At 37.2% G+C, this 14,663-nt stretch overlaps 3 protein-coding genes across 3 annotated transcripts; all 3 read right to left on the reverse strand.

The window, feature by feature from the left end:
- Positions 1-1,737: 1,737 nt before the first annotated feature.
- LOC104118577 (ruBisCO large subunit-binding protein subunit beta, chloroplastic-like) lies at positions 1,738-7,297 on the reverse strand. Its single transcript, XM_009629852.4, has 15 exons — positions 7,152-7,297; positions 5,595-5,841; positions 5,370-5,495; positions 4,952-5,089; positions 4,766-4,861; positions 4,396-4,638; positions 4,056-4,290; positions 3,802-3,971; positions 3,640-3,717; positions 3,469-3,540; positions 3,262-3,366; positions 3,055-3,147; positions 2,873-2,965; positions 2,255-2,378; positions 1,738-2,169 (listed from the first exon to the last, which is right to left on the reverse strand). The coding sequence occupies exons 2-15, from the start codon at positions 5,823-5,825 to the stop codon at positions 2,156-2,158; spliced, it is 1,818 nt and encodes a 605-aa protein (XP_009628147.1). The 5' UTR covers positions 5,826-5,841; positions 7,152-7,297; the 3' UTR covers positions 1,738-2,155.
- A 500-nt stretch (positions 7,298-7,797) lies between these two features.
- LOC104118578 (early nodulin-like protein 7) lies at positions 7,798-9,381 on the reverse strand. The gene is made up of 2 exons (XM_009629854.4): positions 9,065-9,381; positions 7,798-8,333 (listed from the first exon to the last, which is right to left on the reverse strand). Exons 1-2 carry the CDS (start codon positions 9,261-9,263, stop codon positions 7,993-7,995), a joined length of 540 nt encoding a protein of 179 aa, XP_009628149.1. The 5' UTR covers positions 9,264-9,381; the 3' UTR covers positions 7,798-7,992.
- A 1,134-nt stretch (positions 9,382-10,515) lies between these two features.
- LOC104118579 (nuclear pore complex protein NUP35) lies at positions 10,516-14,663 on the reverse strand. The gene is made up of 4 exons (XM_009629855.4): positions 14,525-14,663; positions 13,678-14,278; positions 12,216-12,327; positions 10,516-11,083 (listed from the first exon to the last, which is right to left on the reverse strand). Exons 2-4 carry the CDS (start codon positions 14,262-14,264, stop codon positions 10,775-10,777), a joined length of 1,008 nt encoding a protein of 335 aa, XP_009628150.1. The 5' UTR covers positions 14,265-14,278; positions 14,525-14,663; the 3' UTR covers positions 10,516-10,774.

The following is a 14,663-nucleotide window of genomic DNA, read 5'->3' on the forward strand; positions in this document are numbered from 1 at the left end:
GGTTAGACTCGACACTTACCAGTTCATGGGTCGGTTGTACTGATGCTGCACTCTGCACTTTCTGTGCAGATTTTGATACCGGCTCAGGTTGATCGAGATTTGCTACTGGTCCGCTGTCCGGAGATTCAAGGTAGATCTGTCGGCGTTCACAGACCTTGAAGTCCCCGTCTATCTTTTATGTCCTATTGTTTTCTTTCATTCGGACAGTTGTAATTCTTTCAGACTATTACTTATAGTAAATTCTAGAATGCTCGTGAATTGTGACACCAGATGCGGGTGGTAGTAATTAATATAGTTTTACGATATTCCGCACTTATTATATTTCATCTTAGTTAGTTATTGTTATTTACTGAATGGAAATAAGGAATTGGTTGAACGATTTTCTAACGTTGGCTTGCCTAGCAAGTGAAATGTTAGGCGCCATCACGGTCCTATCGGTGGAAAATTCCGGATCGTGACAGATTCTCAGGGACACAACAATGATGTTAAGATTGTAGCGGTAGCAGAAGGTTTTTGTCTTGAGGATGAAGTATTCACATTTGAGATGAGAAATTATCACCGGCTATATTATTATTTCTGTTGGTAGTTCATTTTGCGGGACAAAATAGTTATGAGTGAATTGTGTTAGATGCGGAGAATTTACATGAAAAGCTTGTAACATAGGACATGCTTGCCAATTATAGTTTTAACATATGATTTCTTCGGGTGCCAATAGTTTTATAGCAGACTACAAAAAAAAATTACAGTAAAGGGAACACATCTTATCTTGCCATTATGTAGATTGTATATATGTAGAAAATTACTCTCATGTCTTTTTGCGAGCACACAACACCCACTGAAAAGATGTTTTGTCAAAATTTTGTACAACTTGGATAACTTTTTTCCTAAATGTATGTGCTATAGTATCAAGCAATTAGTGTGCAATGTTATTTATATTTGAATTGTTACTATGTATATCTTTCAGTCTCTTCTTTTGTCGTTCTGCAAATTCGTATGTCCGGTATCAATACAAAAGTTATCAAGATTAATTAATTCTTTTATTTAAACAATCAAAATAAGTATAAGTATTCCAGCTATTATAATATTGGGCCCGCATCGTGGACCATAATCCACCTAGTATATATATAGATAGATAGATATTTGCCTTGTATTAAAGCGCCCAAAAAATACAACCCAAGAAGGTTCTACTAAGCAAATAAATTTTCAAGTTTACAATTTTTCTCTCTGATCCAATATTTTGACACAATGTAAAAGACTGGAACTGGAGTATAAAGCATCTCAATTACGCAGTCTTACTATATGACACGTAACATATTCCTCATAAATAGTTCTATTGTTCTGATGTTTATGGATGTCCGAAGGATATGAAACAAAGCTTGTTGGAGAGTTTGCATTTGATTTTGCAGAAGCAGCCGACTACAAATTTTTAGTGTAATATTTTGGTGATAGGGTGAGATCAATAGATTATGATGAAGCTGAAGAGAAATAGGAGAAAAGGGATTAGAGGATACATTTTTTTTTTCCTTATTCAAATTTATATACACTGATTTAAAGAGTTGTCTCATTTAAACTGAGATGCCGCACATATTGTTCCTAAAAAAATTATGTTGGATATTATAACATTAATATTTTTTATATTAAATCTTTTTTATGACTGCGCAAAGGGCGGGCAAGTAAACTAGTCAAAATATAAGCGTGAAAACTCTGTTGTTCTTCAGGAGACGAGAACTCCAAAAATCAATAACAAGAAATTTTTTATTCTTATTTATCAGTTTTTGCCTTGCCCGTCAAATACTTGAACATTCCCAATTATAGATCAAGTCTCCTTTCCACCAGAGGGCCAATACAACATTAAAATCAAAATTTCACTTGGATTTTGCCATTTCTAGAACTGAAAAAACAATAACCTGCACCTTATGGACTCACTTTTGTCAAAGCCTATCCTGATAAAAATCCAAGTATGAAGAACAAGAAAACCTTACGTAGTGGAAAGGAACATGAGACCCCATTTAGCTGGAAAAAAGAGCTCATCAATTAATCACCTCTACGTGCTATTCCTACTCAAGAGAGTCAAGACATACTATTCAGAGTGTAGTCGCACAGTGCTGGACTTTGGCATACCCGTTCTCAGCATGTCCTAGCCTCCTTCAAATGCTTAGTATCCATAACCTATTTAATATCAAAATAAAAGAATTGATTAGTTCAAAAAGCTCATTCAGGTGCATTTTAGATGCATCTCACTGATTATAAGCACCTGAATTGTCCATTGGGTTTCCAGCAACCACAGGTTCAGGCTCCTTGTTCTCAGTAACTACAGCATCTGATGTCAAAAAGGTCCTTGCTACAGAAGCTGCATGCTCCAAGCAACATCTTACCACCTAATTCCAAAAAATGAGGAAATAAGTAGATATTTGAATTCCGAGAAAATCAAAAAGCAGATATATACTGAGGAGGAAACGTGGCCGTGACTGCCCCTCTATCAACACTCATTACTCCTTTGTAAGTCCAAAATGTAAGGAATTAAAAAACGAAACTTTCTCTCATTCAGACAGGTTTTTACAGAAACACATTGTTAATACGAGAAAGATTCCATAAGTATTTGCGAACAGAAAAAAATAAAAGAGAGGAGAAAATCAGATATGTATAGTTTGAACGTGACAGATATTGCTTTTGACTACAAGGAGGGCCATCATTTAAGTTCATCAAGTAGACACCATAAGAAGTAACATTGGATAAGTAATTCATGGGGGTTAAATTTCTGCACTCCTTGTACATATAGTTGAAATTATCTACATGTCTCTCAGTATGTTGTTTCTCTTTAGGATAGGTTTCACGATATTGTGCTAGAATAAAAAGAGTTTGAGATAGTTACTTTTGTAGGATCAATTATACCAGCAGCCATTAAATCTTCATATTTTCCAGTGGCCGCATTATAACCATACTTCGGATTGTCATCGGACAACACCTGAAGAAAGATCATAAAACCAGTCAACGAATCATTGATACTCTCCTACAATGTGACACAAACAGTCAACCTATTTCAACCTTATTTACCTTCTCAATCACAACACTTCCATTGACACCAGCATTCTTGGCTATTAACTTCATGGGGTACCTCAAAGCTCTCTTGACAATATCAGCTCCAATCTGGAGTGTTTATGAAAACTGAATTAGTGTCATCTGCCTACAGAAGCCTTAACATGAACAGACAAAGCTTATGGTACACGGGATCTTCCTCAACGAATTAAGAAGTTGCATTACCTTTTGTTCATCATCATCAAGAGTTCCTTTAATGTCTTCAACTTTGGTAGCAAGCCGCAACAAGGTGCATCCACCGCCGACAACAATGCCTTCCTCAACGGCTGCCTTTAGTTACCAAAGAGAAATATCATTACCCCAGTAAGATTATACTTGTTGAGAGTCTCAAATTAATAGAGATGCCATAACTGCATCGCCACTAAAACAAACCTTTGTCGCATTGAGAGCATCCTCTACTCTCAATTTCTTTTCTTTGAGTTCCGTTTCAGTTTGTGCACCAACCTGGAATTAAGAACCCCAGAGCAGAGCAAGAACAATTATACTAGGCATATGACACCCAAAAAGACAAAATCAACCTAAATAACTGAATCATCAAGTAACCTGAATTACGGCAACGCCCCCTGATAGTTTTGCAATTCTCTCATTCAGTTTTTCCTTCTCGTAATCCTGTTCAGTTGCCTGCATGACAATCCAATATGGTAGAATTGTGAGTAGTGCAACCTATTGATCCACATCCGAAATATCTATAAAACAAAGTTGCACCTCAACAATTCTTTTAATTTGTGCAATTCTTTTGTTTACTGCTTCCTGGGTACTACCATCACCAACAATTGTTGTTGAATCCTTTGACAACACCACCTTTCCAGCATGCCCTAAGACCTCGCTTCCAGCCCTGTCCAGGGATAAACCAACCTCCTCTCTGATGACAGTACCTGAGTGCACATTGCAAAAAAAACATACTTGACAAGTAAACACAACTTTCATTGAACACTACAATCACTTAATTGTCGACAGACCTCCAGTAAGGATAGCAATGTCGTCAAGATATTGGCTTTTTCGCTCCCCAAAACCAGGGGCTTTGAGTGCAGCAATTTTCAGTGCTCCTCTAAGTTTGTTCACAACCAGAGTGGCTAGAGCTTCCTGCTCAATGTCTTCAGCGATTATCAATATTGGGTATCCACCCCTGATTGCTTCTTCCAAAACATTAACCAAGTCCCTTGCATTTGTTATCTTCTTGTCTACCAGAAGCAGCTGAAAATTTTAAAAAAATTATTTATCCGTAACCCATTCTTTAGCATATCCAGGAAATAGTATTCGAAGATAACATGCAAAAAGAAATGTCATGGTTAATCATACCTTGCAGTTTTCATATTCAGCTACCATCTTCTCATTGTCTGTAACAAAGTATGGGGAGATATAGCCACGGTCAAATTGCATGCCTTCCACAACATACAAGCTGTTCTCAGAACCTCTCCCTTCCTCAAGAGTCACTACACCTTTCCTACCCACTTTACCCATTGCTTCTGCTATCATATTTCCAACTTCATAGTTGTTTCCTGCACTAACTGCAGCTACATCCGCTAGTTCACTGTCCTCAACCTAAACAATTATCAAGAAGGAATAAGAGCACAACTTTAGAAAGAATAGTTGTTTCAAAACCAAGTTTAGTGAAGCAGTTGTACTCAAGTCATCAATGAACTTTAACATAGATTTGCATAATTTTCACCTCTTTAGACATCTTTTTCAGCTCAGCGACCAAGGCTTTAGTGGTCCTCTCAATTCCCCTGGTAATCTGAATAGGGTTTGCACCAGCTGCGACCACCTGAATAACCAGCATTAAGGAAGCTACATCAATCATAACACCATCATATCCTCGAAATAGCTTGCAAAATGAAAGCAACTTCTTACAAACCTTAACACCTTCAGCTATGAGCCCCTGTGCCAAAACAACAGATGTAGTTGTGCCATCCCCAGCCAAGTCATTTGTCTTTGAAGCAGCTTGTCTCACCAAACTTGCACCAATATTCTCAACAGGGTCTTCCAGTTCAACCTGTAGAGCAATCCAGAATATACATAACAACACATTTATTCCCACATAGTTAAACCACAGTAACTGGGCTGCATACTGCACCTCAAGTGTAATGAAATAAAATAACGGAGTACAAAATCTTTTTAAAATGGTTTTATGAGTAATATGCAGAAAAAGCACAAAGCAAGAGCAATTTCAGCATTTATCGCGGTAAATACATCATAAGGTCACAACACATGCACATCTTTTGACAGTTGAATACCAGAAGAACACAATCAGATAGGGTGTTTGGGAGGTTTACCTCTCTAGCTACAGTAACACCATCATTTACAATTTTGGGAGAGCCATACTTGCTCTCAAGAACTACATTTCTTCCTTTTGGACCAAGAGTAACACCTACTAAATTTGCAAGCTTGTCAACACCTGCCTGAATTGGAAGGCCACGGAATAACAAGAATTAATGGGGTAGACAAGAGGATGGGTGTCCATCCAAGATAAATGAGTTAAAATTTCCTATCAAGCTTACTTGCAGCTTCCTAATGGCATCACCGTCCTGATTGAAGTGTAACTTCTTGGTCGCAGCCTGAATCTTGAAATCATATCTTTTCTTTAAAACTGTATTCTTTTTCCTGCCCCCTAATGAACTCGAAGAAATCGCAGTGAATGAGGATAAAGTTTCAGAAGAATTTATGAGTTTCTTATCCACTGCTTGGCTGGTAGAGGCAATCGAACAAACTGAAGTGAAGGTCGCAGCCATACTCAAGAGAAAAGGTCTGCAGCATAGGACACCATTGCCAAACAAAAGGTATTAAAAACAGTCCATTATGTAGAAAAGAATACACACGCACAGTGAGTAAAATTAAAGATATGAATGCTGAAACGCAAGCACAGAATTAGGATGCAAGTACTATCGATGTTGTGACTTCATATACCGGTGGGTCATATTTCGCATGCTTAACAACTGGGAATTGGTTGAAAGAAGTTCATAGAATATGGAAGCATAAAGAGATCTAATCATACATGCAAACTCAAAAATCTAAAGAAAGTAAACACTTCAATCTATACTCTTTTGGAGAACTTTTTGTAGCAGGGGCGGAGCAAGCTCTTCCATTATGGGTTTGGCCGAACTCGGTAGCTTTGGTCCAAACGTTGTATTTGTCTTAAGAAATTTATTGAATCTGTACAAATTCTTAATTTAGAATCCAATAACTTAAAATAACTAGAATCCCCAACCGAAGAGATAGCTCCATCCCTTTTTGGTAGAAAGAGAAGTTCAAGAAAAACTTGTGCAGCAAAACTTTAAAGGACTATAGCATAAGCCCATAATCTTTAAGAAAATTACCAAAAGACAAATTCAACAAATGATGTGCTTATGCCTCATCCATCTGGATGGTCAATCCAAGAGCAATATTTTCTAGGTAACACATAAAATAATCATTACATGTTCTATCAAGTGTTCTACTTCAAGGAGACAGCAAATATATATAAGGAGAGCTAACGAACAAAAGTCACAGACATTTTAAATCCTCCCTGTTATCAGACAGTCTTTCTGTTCCTCGCACCTATTATTAAAAGGATTACACACTAGAAAAAGAATTGCCAATCTGTACTTTTCCAGTATTAGTTTATGAAGTGCTTTGTGATTGCGTCATTGCGAGTTGGAACCATGCTAAAACAATTGCCTTATCTTAAAGGATATATTATTGAGTATTAAACTGAAACAAGCCCAATAAAGGGGAATGGATACTAGTTGGTATTGAGGCGTGTTGTTGTTTAAACTCCATGGAATTACTAGTAAAAAGAGCCGAATTAATTTGGAAACTGCAATGCAACTAGCTTCAAAGTTTAAACAAACGAATTGTGTCTAAATATCAGAAAGCGTGAACTTTAGTTTTATGATATTAGCAACAGTAAAGCCACAGAGATTAAGTTCCAAAATAAGAAAACTTTAGCCAATAGAGGATAAAGCTATTCAGTTGCAGACTCACAGTTTCAAACAGACAGGAATGCATTATTCAAAGTCAGATAAAATCACAGATTAGGATTACAAAAAGGTAACAGAATGAAGACTGAGGAAGAGTACCTGAGCTAGCTCGTAAAATTGGTGAATGTGGAAATGAAAGACTAGGGTTTTCTAGAGCAGTGAAATGGAGAAGATAAGGCTTCGTCCACTGGAAGCTCCACGTGAGAAGGAATTTTCTAGAAGCCCAATAATTTTGGCAGAAGCAGGGGTTGGTGATATACGGCGAATTTTAAGTTTAAAAAGAAACTTCCTGAAAGTTGCATCTAAGAACCTTGTAGTTATCGAGCTTTGCACATTGCCCCTTGTATTTCTTTAAATCTTTCCCACCCGTTTACAATCTAACTCAACTCGAGAATATTTAGCCGAATGGACCCCGTAAGTTCTGAATTAAGGAAATGACACTCATTTTCTTTTTTCTTTATGTTTTCTCGTAAGTTTGAAATTAAAAAAAATGACCTCATCGACTAAGAAGTAGGTTGATTAGCAATTTCTTGATCGATTATCAATCACGGGTTAATAAATTTTTTTATGAAAGTTGATTAGCCACCCTGAGTTAACGGACGACTAAAGAAAGTGATTGATTATCTAATGATAGGGTGATTGATGACCAAAATCAATACCTAAAATTAGATAATCTTGATCCTCTCGTGAATCTTGATTATTTCGCCCCAGGTAGCTCAATAAAATATAAATCATGTAAGTGCAATTTAGAACCGAAAGAAAAATTACTAAATAAATAAAAATTTCCATCAAGTACGAGGGATGTACACAATAAATTAAAATGAGCCATAAATCTAGAATGAAAAGTGGAACAACAGAATCTAGAACCTAAAGCACCAGAATGCTTGAAATAATTAGCTAAATAACCTAAATATTCTTAGTAGAATGTTAGAGTAAATCACTAAACAAAGACAATAACAGCAACCATAAGCGGCACTGAGATGAATATCAGCGGAACTGAAGAAACAAGTGCTGAGCTTGAAAGTGGCGATGGCGATGGCGCCAGTGAAATTGGTTGTGGTGGAGATTGGGAGATGGGGTATAGTGGGAGAACTTCAATGGCTAAACGCTGGCCATTTTTGCAATGCTCAGGATCACCGCTCACGAAGTAAAAGGGACCAGCCCTGTCGAGATTTACTGTGGTGTTGCCGTCCTTAGCGCCCGAAGTTGGATGAGTCCTATTGCAATGATAAAATTCCCATTTGTCGACTACGACAACCGAGTCATTCTTGTACTCAAAACCTGCATATAAATAAAACTACGTTACGCATTTAACCTTCATTTATCCAAAGGGAAATATACGATCGTAGGTACTAAAGGTACGTACTTGTGCGGAATCTTCAAAATATACTACTAAGTATAATTAGAAATTATTCGCAGTAAATAATATTTATGTATACATACAGATTAGTTTTTAGCACTAACAATTTGTACTTTTGAAATTTTAAGTTCAGAAATTTATAACCGTTGAAATTTCAATATTTTTTCTCACATATATGAATGTCCCAAGTCAAAAATACTAGATTCAATTAAACACATTAAATGCCCCGTTTGTTCATTAAAACAAAATTCCTTTTTAAAAAAAGAAATCTTCAAAATTGTATTTTTTTCATGAAATTTTGCAAGTTTTTGGAAATTTTTCGACAGAAAAAACTTTTTTCCCCGCTCACACGGCTGCAATAGTTTTTTAAGTGAAATGCATGTCCAAACATAATTTCAAATTACTAAATATGATTGCATTACTTTGCTTCGCCTCAGCGTACATGTAGGCAAAAGCCTCCATCTAACTTAAGTTAAACATGACTCATGATCGCATTGCTACATATTTTAAAGTTGTAGCAGTATAGAACATAAGTAAAATGGAATTAACCATGAATGAGAAATCAAAGAATTACTAGGCATGCATTTTACGCATAGGTAAGTATACACTGACGGAATAACAACTAGTAATTAATATAAGTTGATTGACTTACGGAGTGAATCGCCGACGTGAAATTTCTTCTTTGAAGCCCAGTGATGATAGAGATCTGTTTCATTAACACTTGGCTGACGCCAACCCACAGCATCACCAACTTTGAATTCCTCGCCGGAGGCAGCAACAACGGAAGATATTGTAAGGCTGATGAAAAGAGCAGTGACGAAACAGATAGTAGTAGACTTGATCGAAGCCATGTTTGTCCTCCTAATTGTTAACGAATTATGATGTTGCTAATGCTTTTTACTCTATAAGTAACTCAGTGAAGAGATGTGGAAATTCGTAAGGTTAGGAAATCACTCACTTTGTAATGTGGTTAAGGATGTTATACTACGAAGCTATTAAATAAGAGGGAATTGAAAGCTGCAAAATGCAAACGTGGTGAGAAACGTGGAAGTTATAGTCTTAGAGGAGAAGGGTCGTGGGAGGTCCAATAAGATTTTCTCTTAATTGACTCGGTCTTGCTTGTAACGGCTAATTAAAAGACGAAGAGAACTCTCTTTTCTTGGCATTATTAGTTTTTATCTGTTCAAACCATTTATCTAAAACAAGTGATGAGCACTATTTAGACCTTTCATATTTTCGTTTGGTTGTATTGAAAGGAAACAAAATTAACTAATGTAGTATTTTATTTTATTTTTGGTGGGTTAAGATCCCCTCCCGTATTTCTGTGGGAAAGCGGTTAAACATTCTATTCAGTTATCACGCGCAAATTTCTAACCGCACAGAAGTTTCCTCTTCTAGCAAACAAATAGTCGGACACAAACAATATCATGTTAGTATTATTTAGAGCTAATTTTTTTCTGTATTCAATATGCAATTATTATGACAATACAATCTCAACTAGAAGCGAAGAACGAGATAGGCAATACGCATAGATATTTCCAACAATATTTTTGTTGTAAAACGTTGCGCTGCGGTGAGAATCTAGTTAGAGCTAGTTGAACCATATTTGATCAAGAAACCAATGGCAACGGAAACGACCACAAATCCACCCTTAGGTTCACAGCATAATCCGTTGCATTCAAATTAAGGGAAGCAAAGTAGCAAACAAGTCTAGCGCTTAGAAACCCATAGTACATGAAGTCGCAACAGTCACAATATTGGATATTAAGATTCTTAAAATCTGCCAGAAGTCGCTGTTGTAAACATCAACTGGAAAGCTAGTAATATGCTTATGATAAGAAAAAGGGACCGTTAATTTAACTTAGTTCCAAAAATTAGCTCGTGAGGATCTCATGAGTTTATGCAATCCGTCAAACTATGTGAAACACTGTAACACACCCAAACGCCTAGGCCACAATCGGAGCGTGGATAACATAAAATGGGACCTCAATATTGGGAAACACAATAAAAGAGATGTGTCATGCTCCGAAGATCATACGTCACGAGAAACGATCACAAAATGCCAACTATTCACACTCAATAAAATACATTGATAGAGCGAGAGAGATTTAAACTTCTATATCTCCATTATAACAAAGCCCCATGACCCTACGGGGCTCAAGCTGATACAAATACACCATGAACAAACATTTGGAGGAGAAACGGAGAAGAGAATAGAGGGAAAGGGGAGGAAGGGAGCGAGAATCACATAGAACTCAACTGTATTTTGGAGTCAATTTTGTATTCAAGAAAAGCAGCTTTGAATTTTGCCACTATAGAGTAGAAATAACACAGAAGCACGTAAGAACAGAAACATGGAAGATTAGACGCCAAACATTAAGTCCACAATTTTGGACACCACAGATTTGGCTGGGGTAGCAACAGATCCAGATGATTGTTTTGCACTGTTGCTGCCATTTTGTAGATAGTGAGGATGAGAGGAGGTTTGAAATGGAATCGGATCATTGCTTTTACTGGAGGGTGTATGGGGTAAAGGTATAAATCCCTGTTTGTTGAGCCTACAATTCAGTGCCTGACGTTGTATTGGATCCACTGGTTTAACTCCGATCATAAGAACTCCATTTATCTGCATACCATTTTTGCTAAGAGCTTTTTGAGCATCAGCACGATTCTGCACCACAAAAATAGAGAAAATAAGCCACAGCTTTATGGTACTGAAAAGCTTTACTTTCCAGAAGACTAGTGTTATTGGTATCAACTGGAGAGAAAAGATCCCACAGAGAAAAACTAATACAGTGAGGAGCTCCCAAAAAAAGAAAGTGCATACTGCAGAGAATACACAACATGGGCATTGCAAGTGACATGGTTTAGCCAAATGCAAATGGCCACAACTTATTGGCTTCATGGCACAGGTAGAAATCAATCCAAAGACCATGAGCAGCGACCGGCAAGGTCGCACCCAGCATAGCTACGGAGACAAACACAAAGATAGGCGACTTTTTAAAAGAAGTTAAAACCAAAGTTCATAGCACTCTTACTTTAACAAATATAGTTGGCATAACAGCAAATCTGCAGTTGCAGAAGCAAAGAGTCAACCAAAAGAAGCCCTTCAATCTTCATTGAAATTCACAGAACTTGACACTAACATGACAAACGGAATTTGTAAATTTTTTTGGTTACTTATGAAACACAAAGTTCCTCAGTCAAACACTGTGTCAGTTAAGCATATACATAAAGTAAGCATAATTACGTCTGGAAAGGGAAAAAATACATAGGGGTTTCTAGGTACAGGGTCAGAATCACGCAAGATCGTAAAGTCATAACACCTCTAGATTACAGTAAAGAGGTACTTAGATGAAGGATTTATGTCACTCTTTTCATTCACAATTCAGAACATTTTACAAACAGACGGACAGCAATTAGCTATAAATTGTACTTATATCAGAACGAAAACTGATGCGCAAATACACATAGAATCAAACAAAAAATTAAAGCAACAAGCACTGTAACAATCATCAGTTGAAGGGGAAGAAAGGAGACGTGAGCTGGAGAGAAAGGTAAGCGGAGAATAGGAAAAGGGATAAAACTACAGATTAAATTTTACAAGGAAGGGGGTGAGATTAGCAATATAATGAAAAAGACATAGGGAACATGCCCTAATCCCAGAGCAACAGAAATATTGCTACCAGCACCACTAATCCCAGATCAATACAATACCAAACAGGCCCTTAAGACATCATGAATAAACATGCAAGAACAACAAAATCTTAACATGATAACTTGTTTATAGGTATAAGAAATACCTGATATAGAATGTGCATCCAGTTAGCATCTCTGGGGCCTATAATGTGTTTCAAAATGACGCCACATTTCTCAAATTCCCGCAAAACCACATTGGTGTCAATTGGAGAAAACCTGCATGTAATAATTTACAAAAGGTTAAATAAATAATAAATGGAAGACCGTGGTAAATATAAACAAAGGAAATATGACTAGAAAAATATCAAGTGATCAAAGAATTGAAGTGGCAAATTGACTTCAATCAAGTACTAAGTTTATAGAAATCAAGGGAGAAAAGCCCAAATATCTCAACTAGTCACGAATAGTATATTAATGAGAATACAACCGACACGAGAAACACCCAGCAAATGTGAAAAGTGCAGAAATTTAGTGTCCCAATAGAGCATCTCAAAGAGAGTAAACGGAACACATAGATAAGATAAGTTTATTGTATCCGTATAGGTATTTTGCAAGCAATTAATCCAGCTAACACAACTAAAATAGATCTGTCTCCTTTTCTTGAAAAATCTTTGATGCAAAATAAACAGGAAGGCAAGATAGAGGAGCAGAACTGTTTCTCCCTCCAAAATGATATATACATTGCTCTTATTTACAGGGTGGACATGAGAAGGGAATTCATTACAAGAAGGAAGTAAAGAATAAATTGCAGCTACATCCATGGAGCCTTTAAACACCCAATCTTCTCAATATCGCCAGGAAAAAGTTTTCCAATGAGGGCATTTGTTCCGTTCTGGAATAACCTCAGTACACCAAGGGAGACAGAGAACAGAAGTCAGAACGGATCAATGTTCCTCTTCTTTTTCAAGCACGGATGCAATGCGAAAGGATGAGAGAAAGTTAATTTGACAATAACATTTCATTTCCTTCTCCCTGTTCAATTGGATCAATGTCTCTTTGTCTTTTATGGAGAATTTGTTGAAAGGATATGATCGTATGTATTTCAAATTTACAGCTTAAATCCTTTTCACCTGTTCGATATACTAAAGAAAATGAGTCAAAAACATTGGAGAACATGTGTATTGAAACCGTCGAATTTTAAAAAATTTACGTTCAGATCCCCTAAAATTTAAATATCTCCGTCCAGCAGAACCTTACATAATATTAGAATGACTAGGCTACCTCAAAAGATATCCTCAAGAATTCTTGCCATGTAAATTGACACGGGTACATCTAATCCTAGTAGAAAGTAATGACAACTCTAGTGAAGGAGGAAAACAAAAAAGTCAAGGAAAAGAAACAGAAAACATAATAATGGATAAAGTTCCCGAGCATACTTTAAAATGCAACAACGAGGTGCAGAAGTAACTTAAAGGAGCTAGCAGGCAAAATGAATATTATGTGGCATCAAGGAGTTTAAGACACACTAAAGAATTTTCATCAAGATTCTACTACATGCTAGCCTAAGCCTAACTATGAACATAAGTGAAAGAACAGCCAATAAAGTATGAAATACAGAAGCCATACCCATAAACTGTGACCCATTCTTCCTCATCGAGGTTTCCCACAGGGAATGAGTTCTTCCTGATCTCTGGCCTTGCAACTTCCCTTGGTTGAGGTAAAGTTATCAAAGCACCAGGATGTACGACGCCTTCGACTGGTGAACCTTTTCCTTTGTCATCCTGCTCAGCACTACCACTACCCTTCGAGGGGGACCACCAGCTCAAACTCGGCAAGGGGCTTTGCTGACTCTGTTGCTGCTGCTTACCCATCAATGCATACGAAGTGCTCGCCTCAGACCTTGTCTTAGGAGTTGCAAATTCCCTTCCTGAAGTTTGTACTGGGGTTCTAGGGTCCGACTTGATTTCTGGTGAAGTAACATAATCAGGAATCCCAGATTCCGGAGAGACTTCTGAGCGATCTTCAAGGGTAAATACAGGTGGTGGTGGGAGATCTGAGCTGGAAAAGTTCTCACGCCATAAGGCAGAAACAGCTGCTGCCTGACCTGGGGTACTAAATTTTGACCCTGATTTTCGAGAGGATATAGGCGTTGCTAAATCCTGAAAGAACAATGATTGCCTTCCAGATTTTGGGGTTCGCACTGCTGTACTCATTTCTCTTCTCAGCCCTTAAAGATATAATCAAACACTCAGAGTTCGAGAATTAACTAACAAAGCTACAGGATATGCCGGTAAGTATATAACCTAGAAATGCCCTGGCTAAGAGAAAACGAAATACATTAAATTTGTGCCATGGGATTGATACAGTTTCGCAAACTTGCATTCAATAATTTGGTTTTATTGAAGTCCGATTATAGAAAGAATGTAACTCAAAATTTCCAAGAGCTTGACTACGCAGAGAGAAAAGAGAGTACCTGAATAGCGCGGAGAGACTGCCGGTGGTGGCCTGAGGTTTGAAAATTGGAGGGTTTTAGGTTGCAGAGCGCGAGAATGAATAAACCCTAGAATTTTGATTATTGTGTGAATTCAATTCAAATAAAGGCGTTAGCTCAA

This window comes from Nicotiana tomentosiformis, chromosome 3, assembly GCF_000390325.3.
Source record: "Nicotiana tomentosiformis chromosome 3, ASM39032v3, whole genome shotgun sequence".
Classification (NCBI taxonomy): Eukaryota; Viridiplantae; Streptophyta; class Magnoliopsida; order Solanales; family Solanaceae; genus Nicotiana; species Nicotiana tomentosiformis.

Excerpts from the sequence above, each read along its gene's own strand:
- LOC104118577 (XM_009629852.4), bottom strand. The coding sequence starts at position 5,825 with ATGGCTGCGACCTTCACTTCAGTTTGTTCGATTGCCTCTACCAGCCAA. Across the intron at positions 4,862-4,951 it reads TCATAGCTGAAGGTGTTAAG|GTGGTCGCAGCTGGTGCAAA; the intron begins GTTTGTAAGAAG and ends CTGGTTATTCAG. Across the intron at positions 2,966-3,054 it reads GAAGTGTTGTGATTGAGAAG|GTGTTGTCCGATGACAATCC; the intron begins GTAAATAAGGTT and ends ATCTTTCTTCAG.
- LOC104118578 (XM_009629854.4), bottom strand. The coding sequence starts at position 9,263 with ATGGCTTCGATCAAGTCTACTACTATCTGTTTCGTCACTGCTCTTTTC. Across the intron at positions 8,334-9,064 it reads TCACGTCGGCGATTCACTCC|GTTTTGAGTACAAGAATGAC; the intron begins GTAAGTCAATCA and ends ATTTATATGCAG.
- LOC104118579 (XM_009629855.4), bottom strand. The coding sequence starts at position 14,264 with ATGAGTACAGCAGTGCGAACCCCAAAATCTGGAAGGCAATCATTGTTC. Across the intron at positions 12,328-13,677 it reads GAATGGGTCACAGTTTATGG|GTTTTCTCCAATTGACACCA; the intron begins GTATGGCTTCTG and ends TATTACATGCAG. Across the intron at positions 11,084-12,215 it reads GGATGCACATTCTATATCAG|AATCGTGCTGATGCTCAAAA; the intron begins GTATTTCTTATA and ends TTTGTGGTGCAG.